Genomic DNA, 17,564 nt, shown 5'->3' on the forward strand with positions numbered 1-17,564 from the left:
TGCCGAGTGTCAGGTCTTACGTAAAGCTACTGCCCGAGGACAGAGAGGCACCTGACCGCGGTTTTCTCTTTGCCTGGGAAGGGTCTGAGCGTTAAGTCTGAAAACCGTCGTCAACACCCGCACTGTGGCTACTGAGCACTGACAAGTGGCTCATCTGACCCAAAGTGCTGTATGTGCACAGCAAACACCAGATTTTGAGGACCGGGTGAGAATGCAAAATATCGCAATGTTTTATGTTGAGTACATGTTGAAATGATGTTTTGGATGCCCTGGATCAAGTACGCTATTACAATTGATTTTACCTGTCTTCACCTTTTGCTGTGGTTGCTGGAGTGTAGACCTACCTCGGTGGCTTGCACTGTCCGATAGGACAGAGCTTGCCCTTCCCAGCGGCCTGAGAGGGGACCATGGGGGCAGGCAGCCTCCTGCTCTACCAACAGCAAGCCAGGGTGCACCTGGAACCTGCAGGCAGGTGGCCGAAGGAAGGGACTCCTGCAGCCGGGGAGCCTGTGCCAGACGGGCCCGGGCAGAGGGCCGCTCTGGAAGAAAGGCCCAGGAGGCCCCTGTGCCCTGAGCGCATCCTCGTGTGAGATGCAGCGTGGTCTAGGTGAGTGGGGGACAAGTCAGGCTTTGGAGCCAGGCGGTCCGTGGTCCGTCACAGTGCGTACCTGCAGCTGGCCAGCCGGCGCCCTGGCGCCCCGGCACCCTGCCCGCCAGCCCCCGCGGCCACAGACGCACCTCTTTGATGTCGTGGTACTGCCCGAGCAGAGCGTAGGGGCAATAGGAGATGCTCATCGACACGATGCCCATGGTGCTGATCATGATCATGGCGATGTAGACGTTGGCAAACATGGCCATCACGGCCGTGCCCACGGAGAAGCCCAGCGTCCCCAGCACATAGATGATCCTGATGCTCAGGTCGTAGTTGTCCAAGTATTTCTGTAACAGGGCTGCAGAGGGAGCGCGGCCTCACAGGACGCTGACCGGCAGACGGCCGCTTCACGCCTGTGGCTCCGCCCAAGCCCCGGCCCCGAGGCCGGACGCTGGCCCCGAACGTGCTCGCAGCTTGCTGTGCCCCATGTCCAGGGGTCGCAGATCCTCAGAAAGAGGTTGGCCTCTGGGTCCCAGAGCCCATCAGCCGGCCCGTCCTGCTGCTCCCCGGCCCCCTGTCCCGCCCAGCCAGCCTGGCCCGGCCGCACTCCGCAGCCTCCTCTGCCCTACACCAGTCCTGCTTCGGGGACTCAGGCTGCTGCTTGTTCCCTCACGGGTGCCCGTGGGTCTGGAAAGACAGACCCCTGCTCACCCTTCCTGACCCAGGAGCTTGCATGTCACCCCACCGGGAAGCGCCACATCACTGTCCTGAGGACCCCCGTCAAAGCACCGACAGCCACGTGACCGTTACACTGGCTTCCAGCTACTTCGTGCCATGTATGTCGGCCGCTCTCAAGGCTAGGTCAGGCGGACGCAAAGCCGGCCACCTCCTCCATGGATCGGATGGGAATGGTAGGAGGCCCCTGACTGATTATGCCCCACCTGCAGGCGTGTTGGGCACGTCATGCCCAGGACTGACGTCCATCCCCCCGATCCCCATCCACCCAGGATAAAAACTGTGCTTCCAGGGAGTGGCCTCTGTGCACTACAGACTTCTGCAGCTGCCCCGTCCACAGGCAGGCCCCGAGCTCACCGCGGCCCTCACGCAGGACCGAAGCGCCCGGTTCCTGTGCCCACACCACCTACCTCTGTCCTCCTAAGGCACCACGGCCTCAGTGGCACCGTTCCTGCAGCCCTGCCACCACCTGAGCCCATCCCTGGTCAGACCCACCCACCTCCCGCAGGACCCCCGGCAGGGGCGGGCACACGGAGAACGGCCTGCCCTCGGTTCTCGGGGCTCCGGGTTGCCAGTGTCGGGCTCCAGTGGCTTCTCCCTGAGATGACGCACGAGTTTCCGTGATTCTGTCCCTGAGGGACACATGGCCCCGTTCAAAGGAGCAGGATGCCCTTGGCCGCACTTCCAGACCCGGTGACCGCTTACCTGAGCAAATCGCACCAGTAGCTGCGTAGATGACCAGGCCCCAGCAGCCCATCTTCACGCCGGCGTTGTAGGCCTGCCAGGCGGTTGAGTTGGAGGGAGCCTGTTGCAGAAACGAGACTGGGGCTCAGGGCACAGCGACCTCGTGCCACACCCTCTGGGCAAAAGAGGGTATTTTACATCTCAGCTGCAGGCGAGCTATTTAAAGAGGTGATGAGCACCGGCCAGCCTGCTCCTCCCCTGGATCTGGCCCGACCTGACTGGTGTCCACACGGAGGAGCTCACACAGACCCATGTGAGGGATGGCGTGGAGGGACCCGAGCTGAGGCCAGCCCAGCCCAGCCCAAAGTGACTCAGCCACAGGCGTGAGCCAGCTAACACCACGGGGACAGAGGCGGCGCCAGCTGAGCCCGGCTGCGCGTGATAACCGATCGCTGTGGAAGGTACGAAGCCTGGGGAGCCTGGTGCACCGAAGCTACGCCTCGGTTCTGGCCTCTGACAACGCTCCTGCCCGGCGAAAGCCCTCGGCCTTCCTAAGTGCTGACCGTGGACACCGCGGGCTCACACGGTCCCTAACCACAGCCTGGGGCTCCAGGAGGGGCCCTGGGAGAGAGAGCCCTGGGCATGAGGACGCGTCGCGTGCGGGGCGTGGCGGGCAGCGCCGCCCAGCTGTGCCCGGGCTCCTCTGGCTCAGGCTTCGTGACCGGCTGTGAGCGCCACCCCTCCCCGCGCCGGCAGAGGGGGCCCTGGCGCTCACCTTGGGGTCCCCGTCGAAGATGACCTGGCCCATGAAGTCGGTGTAGAAGACGGCCTCGGCGATGACGGAGAACCAGGTGAGCAGGTGGCAGAGGCAGAGCCGCGTGAGCTCGCGGGGCATCTTCAGCATGGACAGCCACAGCAGCCGCACGGTGGTCTCGGCCTCGCCCTCCTCGCTCTCGGTGTCGGCGCTGGAGCTGGTGGCCCCGCTCTGGTTGCGGCGCCGGCACCGCTGCCGCTGCCGCTGCTGCAGCTCGTACAGGTCGCTCATGCTGCGCGAGGGCTTGATCAGCACCACGGCGTTGGCGCGGCGGTGGCGGTAGCGGTGGGAGCCGATCTTGCCGTAGTAGGAGAAGGTGCCGGAGGCGTGCCGGCGGGACACGTGCCGGCGCCGCCGCACACAGCCGGGCGCGGCCGCGGGCTTCGGGGCCACGCGGGGGCCGTCCCTCGGCGGGGAGCCGCTCCCGTTCGGGACTTTGGCTTCGTTCGCGTGATTGTCGAGCAGCGTGGCGTCCTCTTTGGCGGTTTCCCTGAGCAGCGAGGACAGGCGGGGCAGCCTGGCCACGGCGAGGTCCTGGCTGGTGCTGCGGGGGGTGCTGGGGGCCGAGGCGTCGTGGAAGATGGAGGGCTCGATGTCGTGCAGGAACGGCAGCTCGGGGCCCAGGTCCAGCGCGGCGTCCGGCACGTGCAGCACTGAGTCGCTCTTGCTGCGCACGAGGTCCACCTCCAGGTAGTCCAGGGGCAGCGCGTGCTCCGACTGCGCGTCGTCGGGGAGCGGGGCGCTGCTGTCCGGGGCCGCGGCCTCCGCGCCGCGCTCCTGCTGGGGGCTGTACTGCTCCTCCTCGATGCTGCACAGGTGCAGGGCCACCGACACCGTGAACACGATGGCCGCGAAGAAGAACAGCACCTGGTTCTGCGTCCGGAACCAGGTGCCCAGGAAGGTCTGCGTCCAGTCCAGTCCCCCCAGCACGTAGCCGATGGCCCCGCCAAGGCCTGAGTGGGCAGGAGGGGACGCAAGTGGCCAGTGAGCGGTGCCGGCGCCTCGGCCCCCAGGCAGACAGGCCGGGACAGACCTGGAAGGGGGCCAGGGCACCACCCACAGTCGCACCAGTCAGGACACGGTTTGGGAGGGACAGTGAGGAAATGACAGAAGCAAAACGCGACAGCCCCGCTGACCCCTGCTGAACGGACCAGGAGCAGACAGACGGCTGTCAGGCTGGGAGACAGCGGGCCCCCGTGCCCCAGCACCAACCGCCACCCGCTAGGCTGCGGGCGTGGGCATTCCCATGGGACGCGAACGCTGCCTGGCCAGCGGGCCAGCCCCATCCCGGCTCCACTGAGCTGGGGGTCCCTGCTCACCGCCTCCACGTGGGCGTCTGCGGTGGAGCTGACCGGGGGCCCTGGCCAGGTGGGGCTGGGGAGGAGGGGTGCTCACCGGCGGAGAAGGCGTGGATGTTCAGGGCCATGTCCTGCTCCTCGCTGTCCACCACGTCCAGCAGGTAGGCGCGGATGGGCCCCTCGGTCGCGTCTGCGCTGAAGTCCAGGACCACCACCCCCAGCACCGTGAGGACGATGCCGATGGGCTGCCGGGACGGTTATGTCGCCGAGGACAGACCTGAAGGCGGCTTCCAGGCAGTCGACCGCGCCCAGGTGCTGAAGTCCCCTTGAAGCCGGACAGCCACGCTCGGCCCGCGACCTCCGCTGAAGCCCTGTCGCTTTAAAACACTGCACTTCCAAAGACTTTCCCGTCTGCGACCGCGGGGCTGTTTTTGCCTCCCTGTTCACACTGGCTGCTCGAATAGTCTTCGGGCGTCCTTACCTTTCGGCCAAAGTGAGCAGTGTCTGACCGGCCTTCCGGGGCCCGAGAGAGAGAGAGGTCGGCACCCCGGTGTGAGCGAGGGAGGCGGAAGCGTGACACGCTTGGCCACACGTGCCACCTGTGCGCACACTGCGTGTGGGCTCTGACGTCCGCTCCCCAGCCAGGGCCTTGAGAGGGGGGCGCGTGCGCCTGGCCCAGGGGCTGCAGGGACATCCACCGGTCACTGAACGCACGAGGGACAGAGAGCAGCGCCTGGGCCTCTCATCAGGGGACCCGGGCTAGGGGGGGCTGCCCCAGTCGAGAGGCGTATCTCAGGGAGGGGAGCGGTGCTGGCAGCACCTTTCTGTCCCCAGCCGTCCCCACCGGGGCGGGGCCTCCGGGAAGCTGGGCCAGGCCCTTGCCACACCAAAGGGTTTTCTGCGGCGTCCTCCTGCATGCCCCGGCATCAGTGGACGCAGACTGGGGGCAAGCGCGTGTGTCGACACAGACGGGCCTCTCAAGTCACCGCAGAAAACGAGCTTTTGTTTTCAACAGTTTTAATGGGAACCTCAGGGCAAACACTGTTTTCCCACATAGCTGCTTTAATTAAAAACTAAACAAAACAAAAAGAACTGTGACTACACGAACAAACAAGTATCAAACTAGGTCTGGACGTTTTCAATACCAAGTCTGAGGAGAAAAAAAAAAGGAAAAGATAATTTCTGAAATAACGCTGGGAACAGGACGTGGTGTCAGATACGCATTGAAAACAAACGGGTCACGACAGGAAGCGCTTCCCTGTGAACAGGTTCACAGGACTTTCCCACGTGGGGCCGGCTCCCGCGCTGCCAAGTGCCCACTGAGGGGCCGTCTGGGCTGGGGCACGGCTGCCCGCGCCGGGACCGAGGGGCGGCTGGCCACTCCGCATGATTTAGCACCGGTCAGGTCTCACTGGGTGGCGAGGCTGTCTCAGGCAGGCCTCGGCCACACGATTCGGGATGCGGAGCGCGGCGGGGGCACACTCACCTATGGCAGAGCCGTTCAGGAAAAGGGCCACGCCGAAGAGCACGCCCACGCAGAGGGCGAGGATGAAAGGCCGCCGCCGGCCCCAGCTCAGGGTGCACCGATCACTGGCGGAGCCGATGAGGGGCGTGAAGATGAGGCCGAGGATGGGGCTCAGGAACCAGGTGAGGCTGTAGTACTGCTCCGGGAGGCCTGCGACAGACACGCGGCCGTCAGACACGCCAGACCCCGGCCGCCTGCCCGAGCGGTGCCGGGACGGGGGCTGCTGGGCGCACGCTGCCCCGCAGGTCAGAGACGCGTCAGGCTAACGTTCCTGCTTGCGAGACTGGGCAACTTGGGATCAACCGAAGCCCTTGTGCCATCTACAGACGAGGATCTGGAGCTCAGAGAGGTTGGGCGGCCCACCCCGGGTCACACAGTGAAAACCGGGGAGCCTGGGACCCGAACCCAGGGCGGCCTGATTCTGAGGCCTACGCACCACCAACCGCCACGCTGGCGCCCGCCGTGCGCCCCGCACACCCATAGCTGGGAAACGGAGAAACGAGCGAGAAACGAGCCTCGCACACCGTCTGCTAGAGCACCGCACCGCCGCTGGCGGGAACCAGCCGCAGCTTCCGCGACGCAGCCGACGCCCACACCCCCGGTCATCCGTGTGACGTGCTAAAGGGTCTCCAACGGCAGGAGCCAGGGGGCTCTGGGCTACTCTGCTCCGTGCCTGACCTGGGTGGGAGTCATGGGTGACAACCCAGCCAGCTGGAGACTCCGACCCCACACCTCTCCGTAGGTTACACTCAGCGAAAAACTGACTTAAAAAACAAAGGGCACTTTGGCACGCGAGGGACTCATCTGGCTGACGTTCTGCACCGCCAAAGGTGCTGAGAAATGGAATCTCACTGAACCACTAAGAAAATAAACTCGCGCTGGGGGAGGAAACCGAGCTCGGAGCCAGAGGGAAGCACCTTCCAAAGCCACAGCCGACGCGCCGGGAAAACATCCGTGCTCGGTGCCCGGGCTCGGCGCTCCGCCGGCACCGCACAGGGCTCGGGGAGGGCGCCCCCGCTCCTGTCTCGAGTCCCCAGCAAACGGGAAGCCCCCGAGTGTCTGCTGATGAGCTCTGGTTCGGCTCCGGCGGGCCCGGCTCCTCATCCCTCATTGCCAGTTAGGCAGACGGGACGGCGACGGAGACGGCCACGCCAACGCTGACCACGTCCAACGAGACGCGCTGCCAAAGCCCTGATTCCCAGACACGACTGACAGAATGACGTAGCATGTGTCACGCAGTCAGAATCCAGCAGGGACGGGGCGCGTCCTCACCCAGCGTGCACTCACTCCTGCTGGGGTTTGTGACCGTCGTAACTTTACCAGTACGTGGTACCAACCTGGTGGCAGGTGATTCCTTCAAAGCTGCAGCACGTGTATCCGTGCGCGGTGACCCCTGCCACCCCTGCCTTCTCTCCTCGGGCCCTGGCCTCCCCGCGCCAGGCACGCCCCTTGCCGAATCCCTGAGTGCGAATCCCTGCCCATCCAGCAGGCCTCCCAGTCACGGCTGATGCGTTCTGCACCTTCTGAACCACGTGTACGTGAACGGAACCAAACCGTTAAGACATACCCGCGGAGCCAGCCAGAAGACCCCGCCACCGACCCCCGTCATCCTATCCCCGGGCTGGACAGCCTGAGCCACGACCCTGGCCCCTGCTGCCAGCCGGGCCCTCTGACCAGCCTTGGTCCAGACCTTGGCTGACTGGCCCACCCCATCCTGGCAGCACCCTTGTCCACTAGGCCTGCAGTCTGCCCCATGTCACCAAACCTTCCAAGACGCCAGGTCCCCAACAAATCCACCCTCTGCAGGACGGAAAGGCTCATGGACATGAGCGAGCAGCGCCCCCTCCTGCACCGCCTGCCCCAGGCACGCCCCGCCTGGCAGCCTGTTACCTCCATTCCTGGTGACCAATGCTCTCGCGGCGGGTCCCAGTGCAGAGGGATTGGCACACACGCCACACCTTCCACCTGGGGTGCTCGCCCTGGGGGTGTGGCAGCCAGACCCGGACCTGGTCTCCGGCCTCATGTGGCTTCCCGTCCTGGGGGAGAGTGGGCACTAGCAAACCCATGGGCGTGGCCAGTGTCCCAGGGCTCACTGCAGGAAGGCTCGGGGACCCACACATGATGGCAATGGGCGGAGGCACAGTCCAGGAGGGGAGGCTGGCAGCCAGCCGACAGAGGGGGCAGCTCCCAACATCGTGAGCTCCCCCCGGGCCACCCCGTTTTCCAGCTTCTCGACATCCCACTGCTGGTGACAGCCTTGTGACAGGGTCCAGAGAGCAGGGGCACGCTGCGTGCACCCTCACAGACGCCTGCCAGGGCCCATGAAACAACTGTGCCACATCCTGGTGGGAAATGGCTCAGACAGGAGCCTGGCTCGTGCAGATGGCGGTGGCACCCGGAATGCCGGCTCGAAGCTGCCACTCCACTGCCAGAGCCCCACTCCCGCCGCCGTGCCACAAGCCGACTGCAGAAGTCTGGCACGGCTCCTGCGCAGCAGGCACCCAGGGAGCACCTGGTGACGGGGACTGGGCCCCAAGGGGCCTCCACACCGCAGCTCACATTTCGCCAGCACTGCCCCCCACGGGTGCCTGACAGGCTGATGGGACGAAGTGGCATTTCTGTTCCCAGGACCACACACCTCGCCCAAGGAGCTGCTGCTGTTCTTACAGGGTGGCAAGGCACAGGGAGCAGGGAGGCCGACTGCCGGGGAAGAATGCTCGGCACACACCCCGCCCAGCGCCCCGGGTTCTGAAGGTCAAGGGCGCATTCCCTGACCTCCACACAGCCTGGGAACACCCCGACACACAATGGCTTCTTTTTGGTGAGCTGTTCCCTACGCTGTCTGCTAGAGGCGGCTGAGGAGTTGGGGTGGGGGGTATGTGATGTGGGCGCATCCCCTTAGAGGTGACTTCTGGCCTGCAGTGACAGTATGAGGGTGTGACTTCCAGGTATGGGTTCACAGACGAACCGGGAAGCTGTCATTTCTTTGCAAAACCAGGCACATGTAACTAAAATAAAATTGGTTGCGGAACTTAAACCCGAATCTTTTTGTTTTTAATTTACGCCTACAGCACCCGGTCTTCCAAGGTGGTCTCCCACCCAAGTACTAGCTAGGCCCGACCCCGCTTAGCTTCCGCGATCGGACGGGATCGGGCACGTTCAGGGTGGCGTGACCAGAGACCAGGGACCGTGGCTCCACTGGGGCGCGAACCCAGGACCTTCCGCGTGTAAAGCGGATGTGCTAACCGCTACCCTACGGAACCACGTCCAAACCTGAATCTTAGAGACTCCTCAGGAAACGTGCCGAGCCGGGGGCTGGTCAGCGACCCACGCCTAAGCCGTGCCCTGCTGTCCAGAAAAGCTCCGTCAGCGGCCGGCCCTGGGCGGACCGGAGGGCCGCAGGGCCCCGGACGGCCCGCTCTGCAGCTTCCCCGGCACTGGGATGCTCTGACGGCGAGGGACAGAGGAGCAGATGGCGCTGGGGGTCAGCCGCATGGCCCGGGGCCGGTACACTCAGCCCGCCGACGTACCCTTGGCCTGAATGTCCCCTAGCACCGTCTGGGAGCCCTCGCCCCAGCCTCACAAACGTGGCTGCCACGGCAGGCCGGCGTCTCCTGCTCCAGTCAGTGCCATCGCTGCTTCTCCCGTGCCCACCCCCCGTTCCTCCACCGCCTTCTGCAGTCTGCCCCCCACCCCCCGGCTCTCCAACACAGCCTCCTCCTGGGCGGGGGTCACCAATGCCGCCCACCTGCCAACCCGGCCGGCCCTCGTGTCAGACTTGGCCGCAAGCCCCATGAGGGCAGGCTGCTGGCCCAGAGTGGCACGTCTGGCACAGTGCCCAGCCTGCGGCGGGCGCCAAACACGTGCTGGATGAAGGTGTCACGGGGCGGCGGTGCCAAGCCCCCCAGTGCCACCTAGCCCGGCTCTTCCTCCTCCGGCCCCGCACTGACCCCTGCCTCTGCCCCTGGGGAAGGCCCCCTGCAGAGGGGGCCAGGGAGCAGAGGCCCAGAGACCGAGAACAGGTCAGGCCCGGGAGGAGCGAACGGGACCAGTAGCTTCCGCGTCACCCCCAGCTCGTCTGAAAGCAAAGTGGAGGCTTCGGAGCGGCTGCGAGCCCACCAGGAAGTCGTGTGCACTTGACCTGCGTGATCGCGGCTCTGGGACCAGCTGGGCAGCAGCTCTGGCCCCACCAGGGCGCCCGGAGCTGGGAACGGCACAGGGACGCGGGGGGCGGCTTTGTTCAGGCACGTTGGCAAGAACGCCGCCCGCTTCCCATGGCTTCCCCGAGCCGCCCCCGAGCCCTGAGCAAGGCCCGTCCGGACGCCCCCGCGGCGGTGAGAACAGCCCCCGTCCCTGGCCAGGCGGCCGCTGGGACGCCAAGGACGTGGCCGTTCCCAGCCAGGCTCCGAACAAACACGGCATGGCCTGGAGTAAATAATTTCTGTTTTCTTCCAGGCAAAGGCTGAACAACAATGGTGGGACCAGGAAGGCTCCCCGTTCACAGGAAATGCTCAGTGTGTCACCCCCTGTCTGAGCCTGTGTGAGGTCACGGGTGACGGGGCCGTGCCTGGTCACGAGCGGCGGCTTCCACTCAACACGACGTCGTTTTTGATAAACTGCACTTCTGGGGGCGGGGCTGGGGCCGGGAGCACGTCCGTCAGTGCCCGGGGGGAACAGGAACTCCCACGCTCTCTCCAGCGACAAGCCCTCCGCGCCATCGGCACTCTGGGCAAGTCCCGTGACTTGAGCTCATGAGAACTGGCCCCCCGTGGGGAGCGCTCGGGAGCCTGGAGTGACCTCTGATGGACCTGAGGCAGTGAACGCGAAGGCCCGCGAAGGACGCGACGTGGAGAAGCAACGAGCCCGGCCTCCTGACACGCACGGGCCCCGCGGCGCAGGGCAGGGACAGGCGGCCCCGGCTTCCACTCGAGGGACCCAAGGAAAGGCCCCCGCCCCTGAGCAGGGACAGTCGGCACAGGGCCGGAACCTCAGCCTGGAGGGGACAGGGGCAACGTCAGGGCTGGGCAGAAAGCCACGAGACACGGGTGTCGCCCCACCGTCAAGTTCACTCACCTGGGCTCCCTGTGGGAGGACGACAGCGAAGGCAGCCACAGCGGCTCCTGGGGCTTACTGTGCCACCTTCGAACGCTGTCCCGGATGCGGGCGACGGTGCAGAAATGGCACCAAGCCTACCAAGGTTCCAGCACTAAATGCCGGTCCATTCGGATGACCTTTCTTCAGGTGAAATAAAGGTTCTCCAGCCCCTGATGCAGGCCCCAAGGCCGGGCTTAGTCTCCAGGGAATAACTGCTCGGCACTGCCAGCCCCCCACCGGGGCTCCCCAACTATTCGGTGGTGGGGGTCCCAGTCCTATTTTAAACAAGGAGGAGCCTCACAGGCCAGAGGCTCAGGACGCCGAGCAGGACACCGACACACTGGAAAGCCGGGGCAGTGACCTGTGCCCCTCGGGTGCCTTCCCTATCCGTAGAGCCTCTGGGGCACCGCCCACCATGCGGTGGGGCGCAGCTGCTCCCCGCGCCCACCACCGGACGGCCACCCACCCCACGGGTCTTTACAGTACTGCGATAAACATCTTGACAACATAGCGACATGACTGTAGTTGTGTGAGAGGTTCCAGAAGCTTCCCAAAGAACAGAACACACATGGCACGTCCAGCTGCCCCTGCCTAAACCCACAGGTCAAGGTCAGCTGCAAGTCCCTGCTGCTTCTCACAGCTACGCAGCCCAGTTAGTTCCAGGAGCAAAGAGCCAGCCACGAAGACATCACCATCCACCCAATCACTCTGGCAGGAACCTGGGAGTCACCTCCTGCCCCATGGCCCACCGGAGCCCGAGCTCTGCTGCCATCTACACATCCCCACTGCAGACACAGCGCGGAAGCCCCGAGTGGTCCTCACCCGCTGGCCACTTCCCGAGGTGCGGGGTGAAGGAAGGGACAGCGTCAGAGACGGACCCCCACGCACAACCCCCACGATGCTGTGCGGGGCCCACACCAGGTAGGAGACTTCCAGCCTAGATGGCCGACTAGCAGCTCCTGGGGGCAGCGTGTGCCATACTCCAAGTGACCAGCACGGCCCATGACCTCGTGGCAGCAAAGGGCACAGCCTGAGGCCACCCCCATCTTCACTCGAAGTCTGAGCCAGCGCTCCGCCTGCACCTGCAGACCTACTTCCAGCCCCCCTGCCGGGCGGCCCTCGCCCCGTCTCCAGGCTGAAGACCGCCCAGGAGAGGCCTCGCAGGGCCAGCTGAGATGGGGGCAGGGTGGGAGAAGGGTGCGTCCTGGTACGGAGCCCCTGCTGGGGGCGGGGCGAACGATGAGAGGTGGCTGAAGAAGCACCGGGGACACCACTGCACAGGAGCCGTGGGCATGGGGCAGGCGTGGCCTCGGCTGGGAAAGGCCCAGGGATCCCGGTCTGGGAGGGGGCGACAAGGTCGAAGTGCAGAGTGTGGAGGGCGGGGGTGACTAGCACCTGGACTGAGGGCCAGAGACGCGCCGAAGGCCACGCGGCAAGTGGAGCACGGTCAGGAAGGCTAGAGTCATCACACTGTCACAGTGCGCGCCTGCGATGACCCGGTGTGACCTCCACGCCGCCCCAGACCTGGTGACACAGGAGGGCCACACTCCTGGCCCGGGTCCCCCTACCAGGCGCAGCTATGGTTCTTCCAGAAGCCGAAAGCGGCTGTCCTGCTTGGTGACCCTGGCACCAGCCAAGTGTCCGTTCTCCAAATGCCAGTGTGTCCTCTCCTCCCCGAGGACAGGAGCAATGTCACCCTCTGTGGAACCTCAGTGCGTGGCACCCCACCTCCCAGTGAAGGTGACATGCTTGGGCCTGAGCAGAGGGGCAGGGGTGGGTGCGTCCCCCAGGCCTCACCCCCAGAAACAGCGACCCCAGCAGCCTGGGCCCTCCCCTCTGCTCGCACGCCTCCCCCTTCTCTTCTGGGGGGAAGGGTTAAGACGCACGAGAGGCGAGAGGCCGGCAGCCCGGCTGTAAGTCACGGGGTCACGTTACGGGGTGCCTGTGCCTAGACAAGCATGTCAAACCCAGAAGGCCACCGCGTCTACATTGGTGCAGGTCCGGTTTGGCCGTCACCGCTCGGCAGGAAAACGAGGATGGAGTGGCGTGAGGCCCCCTGCGGTCTGACCCCCGCCCACCAGGGCGCAGACGGCTCACGTGATGCACCGGGCACGGTGTCCCTCACACACGCTTCACGCCACAGCCCGGAATGCGCCGACTCACCCCGGCTTCACTGACCCCCACCTACACTGCGCCTTCCCAGCCCCGCGCCTCCTGAGAACGGCCACCCCGGGGGGCGGCCTCCGTCCTCTCCCGCCTGCGACACAGTGGGCAGTGGCCAGCACCCTGCCCAGGGCTCCAGCAGCTGCACGGTCCCTCCCGAGCCTCCTTCCCGCGTCTGCGTCCCCACCTGGAGCACAGCCCTGCGCCCCGCCCCACCCCGCACAGGCAGGGCGCAGAGTCTGATGAGACAGCACAGGCACAGGACTCCTTGGGAAAAGCGACCACGGCTGACATTTCATTGTTTCTAAAACACAATGATCTGAAGTGCAAGGAAATCCAGACTTCCCAAGCTAAACAAAGCAGCTCTGCACAGAAGCTTCTCGGCCACTCTGGTCAAAGTTCGGGTCTGGACACAGTCCTGCGGGCTTGTACCTCGGGACCCGCAGGCAAGGACACCGCGGGTCGCAAGCTCTCCCGCTGCACGTGGGCAGGGGGCCTGCTGGACGCCAGCCCGGGCCACGCGCCACCCTCTAGGCTTCGAGAGTCTCTGGGGAGCAGGAAACACAGTTTTCGGTTGGATGTTCTGTAGGGCCCATTCAATTATTTTCATATTTTGAAAAAGGTGGTAAAATGTGCATAATGTGAAATCGGCCATTTTAACCACGAAGTGTACAGTGCAGAGACTCTAAGACAGTGACTCGGTCGTGCGGCCATCACGTCACCCCCATCCACCCACAGAACTGTCACCTTCCCAAAATGACACTGCCCCACCACCACACACCCTCCCTCCCCAGCCATCTTGCTTTGTCCTCTTCGCGCCCCCGCCCAGTGTCTCGAGGCTCTGACCGTTGGGACTGGCTGGGGTCATGCCCCTGCCTTTGCGCTCGATGGTTCGTCAGGCTGACGTCTTAAAGGCCCCTCCAATTTTGGCCCTTTCTCATCCTCTCCTCCTTGGCACCCCCAGCCCTCGGCCCCGCCTTGCAGATGGCACTGGGCACACCTGTCCCCTCGCTCAGTGAAGCTCCATGGGGCGGGCAGGGGGTAGGGATGGCACTGAGCCCAGCACTGGACAACTGTCCCCTACACCCCAGCTGGGAGCAGCCCGAGCACCCCTCCGACACCAGGCAGAAGGCTAGATGCGGGGTGCCCCCACCAGGCACAGCACCCAGGGGACCGTGGGGAGCAGAGGAGACTGGCCCCTGTCCCTGGACAAGCAAAGAGAAGCCCCAGGTGGAGCCAGGCGCCGGGAGGGGAAACCACCCCGAGAGCCTGTGCCTAAGTCCTCCGGGCTCGCGCGGCCTGAGGCTTCCGGCCACTGGCGAACCGTAAGGTGAGCGCTACAGAGGACAGTGGCCACGCCCACTCTGGCGCTCGGCTAAAGACATGGAAGGGCCGAATGCAGAACTAAAACCTACACGTGCCAACCGCTCTCAGCCAGGGGAGGGGACCCTCCGTGCAGGGAAGGGACACTGCCAACCAGGTGGCACCGGATGCCCTGCCCTCCGTGACACCAAGGGTCCTCACGCCGTCCCAGGGGAGGGCCGCCCGCCTCACCTCGCCTTGGGTGATGGCTGCAAAGCCACTTGTAAGCTGGGCCATCTGCTGCCCGTTCCTGGGTTCTGGTCTCCAGAGCCACCGCTCATGCCACTGCCACGTGCCACCGTCCAGGCTTCCGGGGATGAGGCTTCCGGCCTCCCTGGACTATCACTTCTTCAGGCCGCCACGGCCACCGAGCTCTGGGGAACACTCGTAAATGATGCAGCTCCCTCCCCGCCCAGCACTGTGTGAACCCCACAAACAGCTTGGCGGACGCAGAGACCCAGCCAGTGCAGGCCCTGCCACCAGCCCTGGGGGACCCGGGTTGACTCGCCCTGCGTCTCTGGGCCCAGCTGCCTGGGCCACAAGGTGAGTGGGGAGCTGGGGGACTTCTGCCCACGTGGAACTGGGGGCTCGCTGTGACAAAGGGGCCCTGTGACCGCAGTGAGACGGGAAGGTGCGCCTCAGGAACTCCTGCACGAAGAAAGCAGGCGGCCGGCCGCTGGCTCTGCGTGTGCAAAGCAGGAACAGCAACGCAGAGCTGTCTGCACCAGGCTCTGGGGCGCCACGCCGGTCCTTCCAGGCAAAACCCAGCAGCTTTCACTGGACCCCTCAATGCGCCATGACACACGAGGGGCGTTCCTAGAAAGGTTGCAGGTGTACTTGAAGGACACTATTACAAGAAAATGACCGGCCACCTCCCAGGCAAGGGGAGCCACACGATGGCACATCTGCCGAAGTTCCACATTAGATGCGTCGTGCAGAAAGGAAGGTTAAGGGACCCTTACGACAGGTCACCGCATGCACTCAGGAGGGAGCGGACGCCCGTGTGCTCGGCGAGGACGCCCCGCGGGAGCCTTGGTGACACGGAAGGGTGAGATGCGCTGCCACTTCGGGCCCGGCACACTGTCATTTCCACTCCGGCCAACAAGTTGTGTTCACGAGCGCCGCCCTGCGGATCTCGACCATCCAACCAGGAGTCGGCTGCACGGAAAGGCAGACGGCTTCAAGGGGGCGCTAAGATGGTGGACGGTACCTAGGATGGCCGGGCTGTGCTCACATCACCCACGGAACCTGTCGTCAACCCTGAGCTCCCGGGAGGGCGAAAGGCTGAGCGAGCGTGGAATGCCTGGCTGACCTAAGGCCAGGCTGCCGGCCACCACTGTCTCTCTGTGTCCTTGTGGTGGCGGAGGTGACGCACGCTTAAGGCGCCAAACATCTGCCGCGCTCTGGCAGACGGACTCTCGAAGAAGAGGTGAGTCAAGCTCCACTGTGTCGTATCCCAGGAAGCCCAGTTCTCACCAGGCCACATTGAAAACGGGGCCGTCTGGTGTTTAAAGCAGACGGCTATGCACAGATGACCCCGAGCTGAACGAGGCAGAGGGGTTTCCGTGAGCTCCGCGGCGCGAGCCCACGGCATCGGGAGCGGCCCGCCGGGCAGACCAGGCGGCAGATGACTCTCCTTTTCCCGTCGCCGCTGCTTCCGGAACCGAGTGGAAAACAATGGGTGTGTGTGGCCGGGGCCCAGAGCGCCCTCCCCGAGGGACGGCGGCATGGGAACGGCCTCGCCAGCAGGCGAGGGGCCAGGAGGCAGGCTGTTCCCCGACTCTCCCTCACGGCCGACCCCGCGTCCCACCTGATCCCACCTTTGAGACGCCAGACTCATCAGCTGCTCTGGCGCACCCCCCGCCCCCCGACAGGTAAACGGCCGGCACCTCTCCTCCTGAGCCAGGCGCGTGGCAGAAGCTGGTGAGCGGAGGCCTCCAGGCAGCCCCCTGCCCTCAGAGCACCCTGGGGCACGGGGCCAGGGAAGCCCCTGCCCCTGCAGGAAGCGGGCGCGTGCGCTACTGGACCTCAGCAGAGCCACTGGAGCCCGGCACGTCACACCCGCATCTTCCGCTCTGGGGTAGGCCTGGGGGTCTCACCATCAGAGCCGACTTAACACTAACGAAGACCCAAACACTGATTTTTTGGTGCCACTCTGGTCTCTCTTATTTGAATATTTGAGCCTGAGCCTAAGAACATACATGGTTTTAAAAGTCCTCCCAAAGCTGACAGTTCAATAAATGGTGTGGGAATCTAGTGACAAATGCAGCCCAACAGGTGACGAAGAAATGACGGGTTCTGAAGCACAGGGGACAAGTAGCAGATCAGCTGGGAAAACTCCCGAGAGAGGAGCCGAGGAGGGCCCACGACCCAGGGCCCGAGCGAGACGGCCCGAAAAGAAAGACAGGCTTTACACTCTGGGATTGGGCTCCTCATCTGCCCTGCACGCCTCCACGAGCCGCTGCCGGGGCCAGGACACGGCACGAGGCCGCACGTCTGGAGTGTCATTAGCGCGGGCGTGTTCTCCAGAAGGAGGCACGAGACACTGGCTGCCTTCAGGGGTGGAGCCACGTGGTCGGGGACAGGAGCGAGCCGCACATCTCACTATCTGCACTGCTGTGGTTTCTGATTTCTGAGCTTGGTGAAAATGCTATGCATTCGACAAAGGATTTAAATTTTAATGACAGCCTCCCTTGCAGTGAGGATCTGGACCCGCCGGAAGCAGGCTCCATGGGCTCCATCTGTCCTGAGAGCTGACCAGTGCCTTCCAGGCAGAGGTGGATGGCTCTGCTCGCCTCCTTGCAGTCGACCAGAGGTTTGGGGCGAGCAGGACCAGGAAGCGGGGAGGGCCGCACCCCGATCGCCTCCTCCTCCGCCTGCCTTCCTCCGCACCCCCGCAGTGTGGCAATGCCCTGCCAGGACACTCGCTTCCAGCTCAAGCCTCCTTTCAGAGAGAGAGGAGGTCATCTGGAATCACAAGGCCTGAATCCTGGCCCCGACCTGGCCAGGTAGAATTGGGACCCCCTTCCCTGGGCGGTGACCTGGGAGGCGGGGCGCACACTCCCCACGACAGACGCGAACACGCACTGTCTGGGGTTTGCGTTTAAACCGGCACCAACACTTGTCACCTCTTCGGGACTCGGCGTGGTGATTTAACGCCCTCCCGAGACCCTGAGAGCTACGCGCAGGCCGGCAGGTCCCGTGGGACCTCGGCTCCGGAGCCAGAGACCAGTGAGGCAGGCGCGCCGGACCCTCCCTTCCCCTCCGGCCTCGGAGAGGGCGCGAGAGCAGGACGGC

The 17,564-nt window shown here is 64.7% G+C and overlaps 1 protein-coding gene and 1 pseudogene across 7 annotated transcripts in view; both read right to left on the bottom strand.

Moving 5' to 3' along the window:
- Positions 1-17,564, bottom strand: part of SLC45A4 (solute carrier family 45 member 4) — a 70,913-nt gene that overhangs the window by 7,311 nt on the left and 46,038 nt on the right. For all 7 annotated transcript variants that reach the window (XM_039845930.1, XM_039845923.1, XM_039845925.1 and 4 more), the window contains exon 3: positions 5,610-5,798. In XM_039845930.1, coding sequence (XP_039701864.1) covers positions 5,610-5,798 — 189 coding nt within the window. The remainder of the gene's footprint in view (positions 1-5,609; positions 5,799-17,564) is intronic.
- On the bottom strand, positions 8,711-8,829 carry LOC120588897 (uncharacterized; annotated as a pseudogene).

This window comes from Pteropus medius, unplaced genomic scaffold (genome assembly GCF_902729225.1).
Source record: "Pteropus medius unplaced genomic scaffold, Ma_sr-lr_union100, whole genome shotgun sequence".
NCBI lineage: Eukaryota > Metazoa > Chordata > Mammalia > Chiroptera > Pteropodidae > Pteropus > Pteropus medius.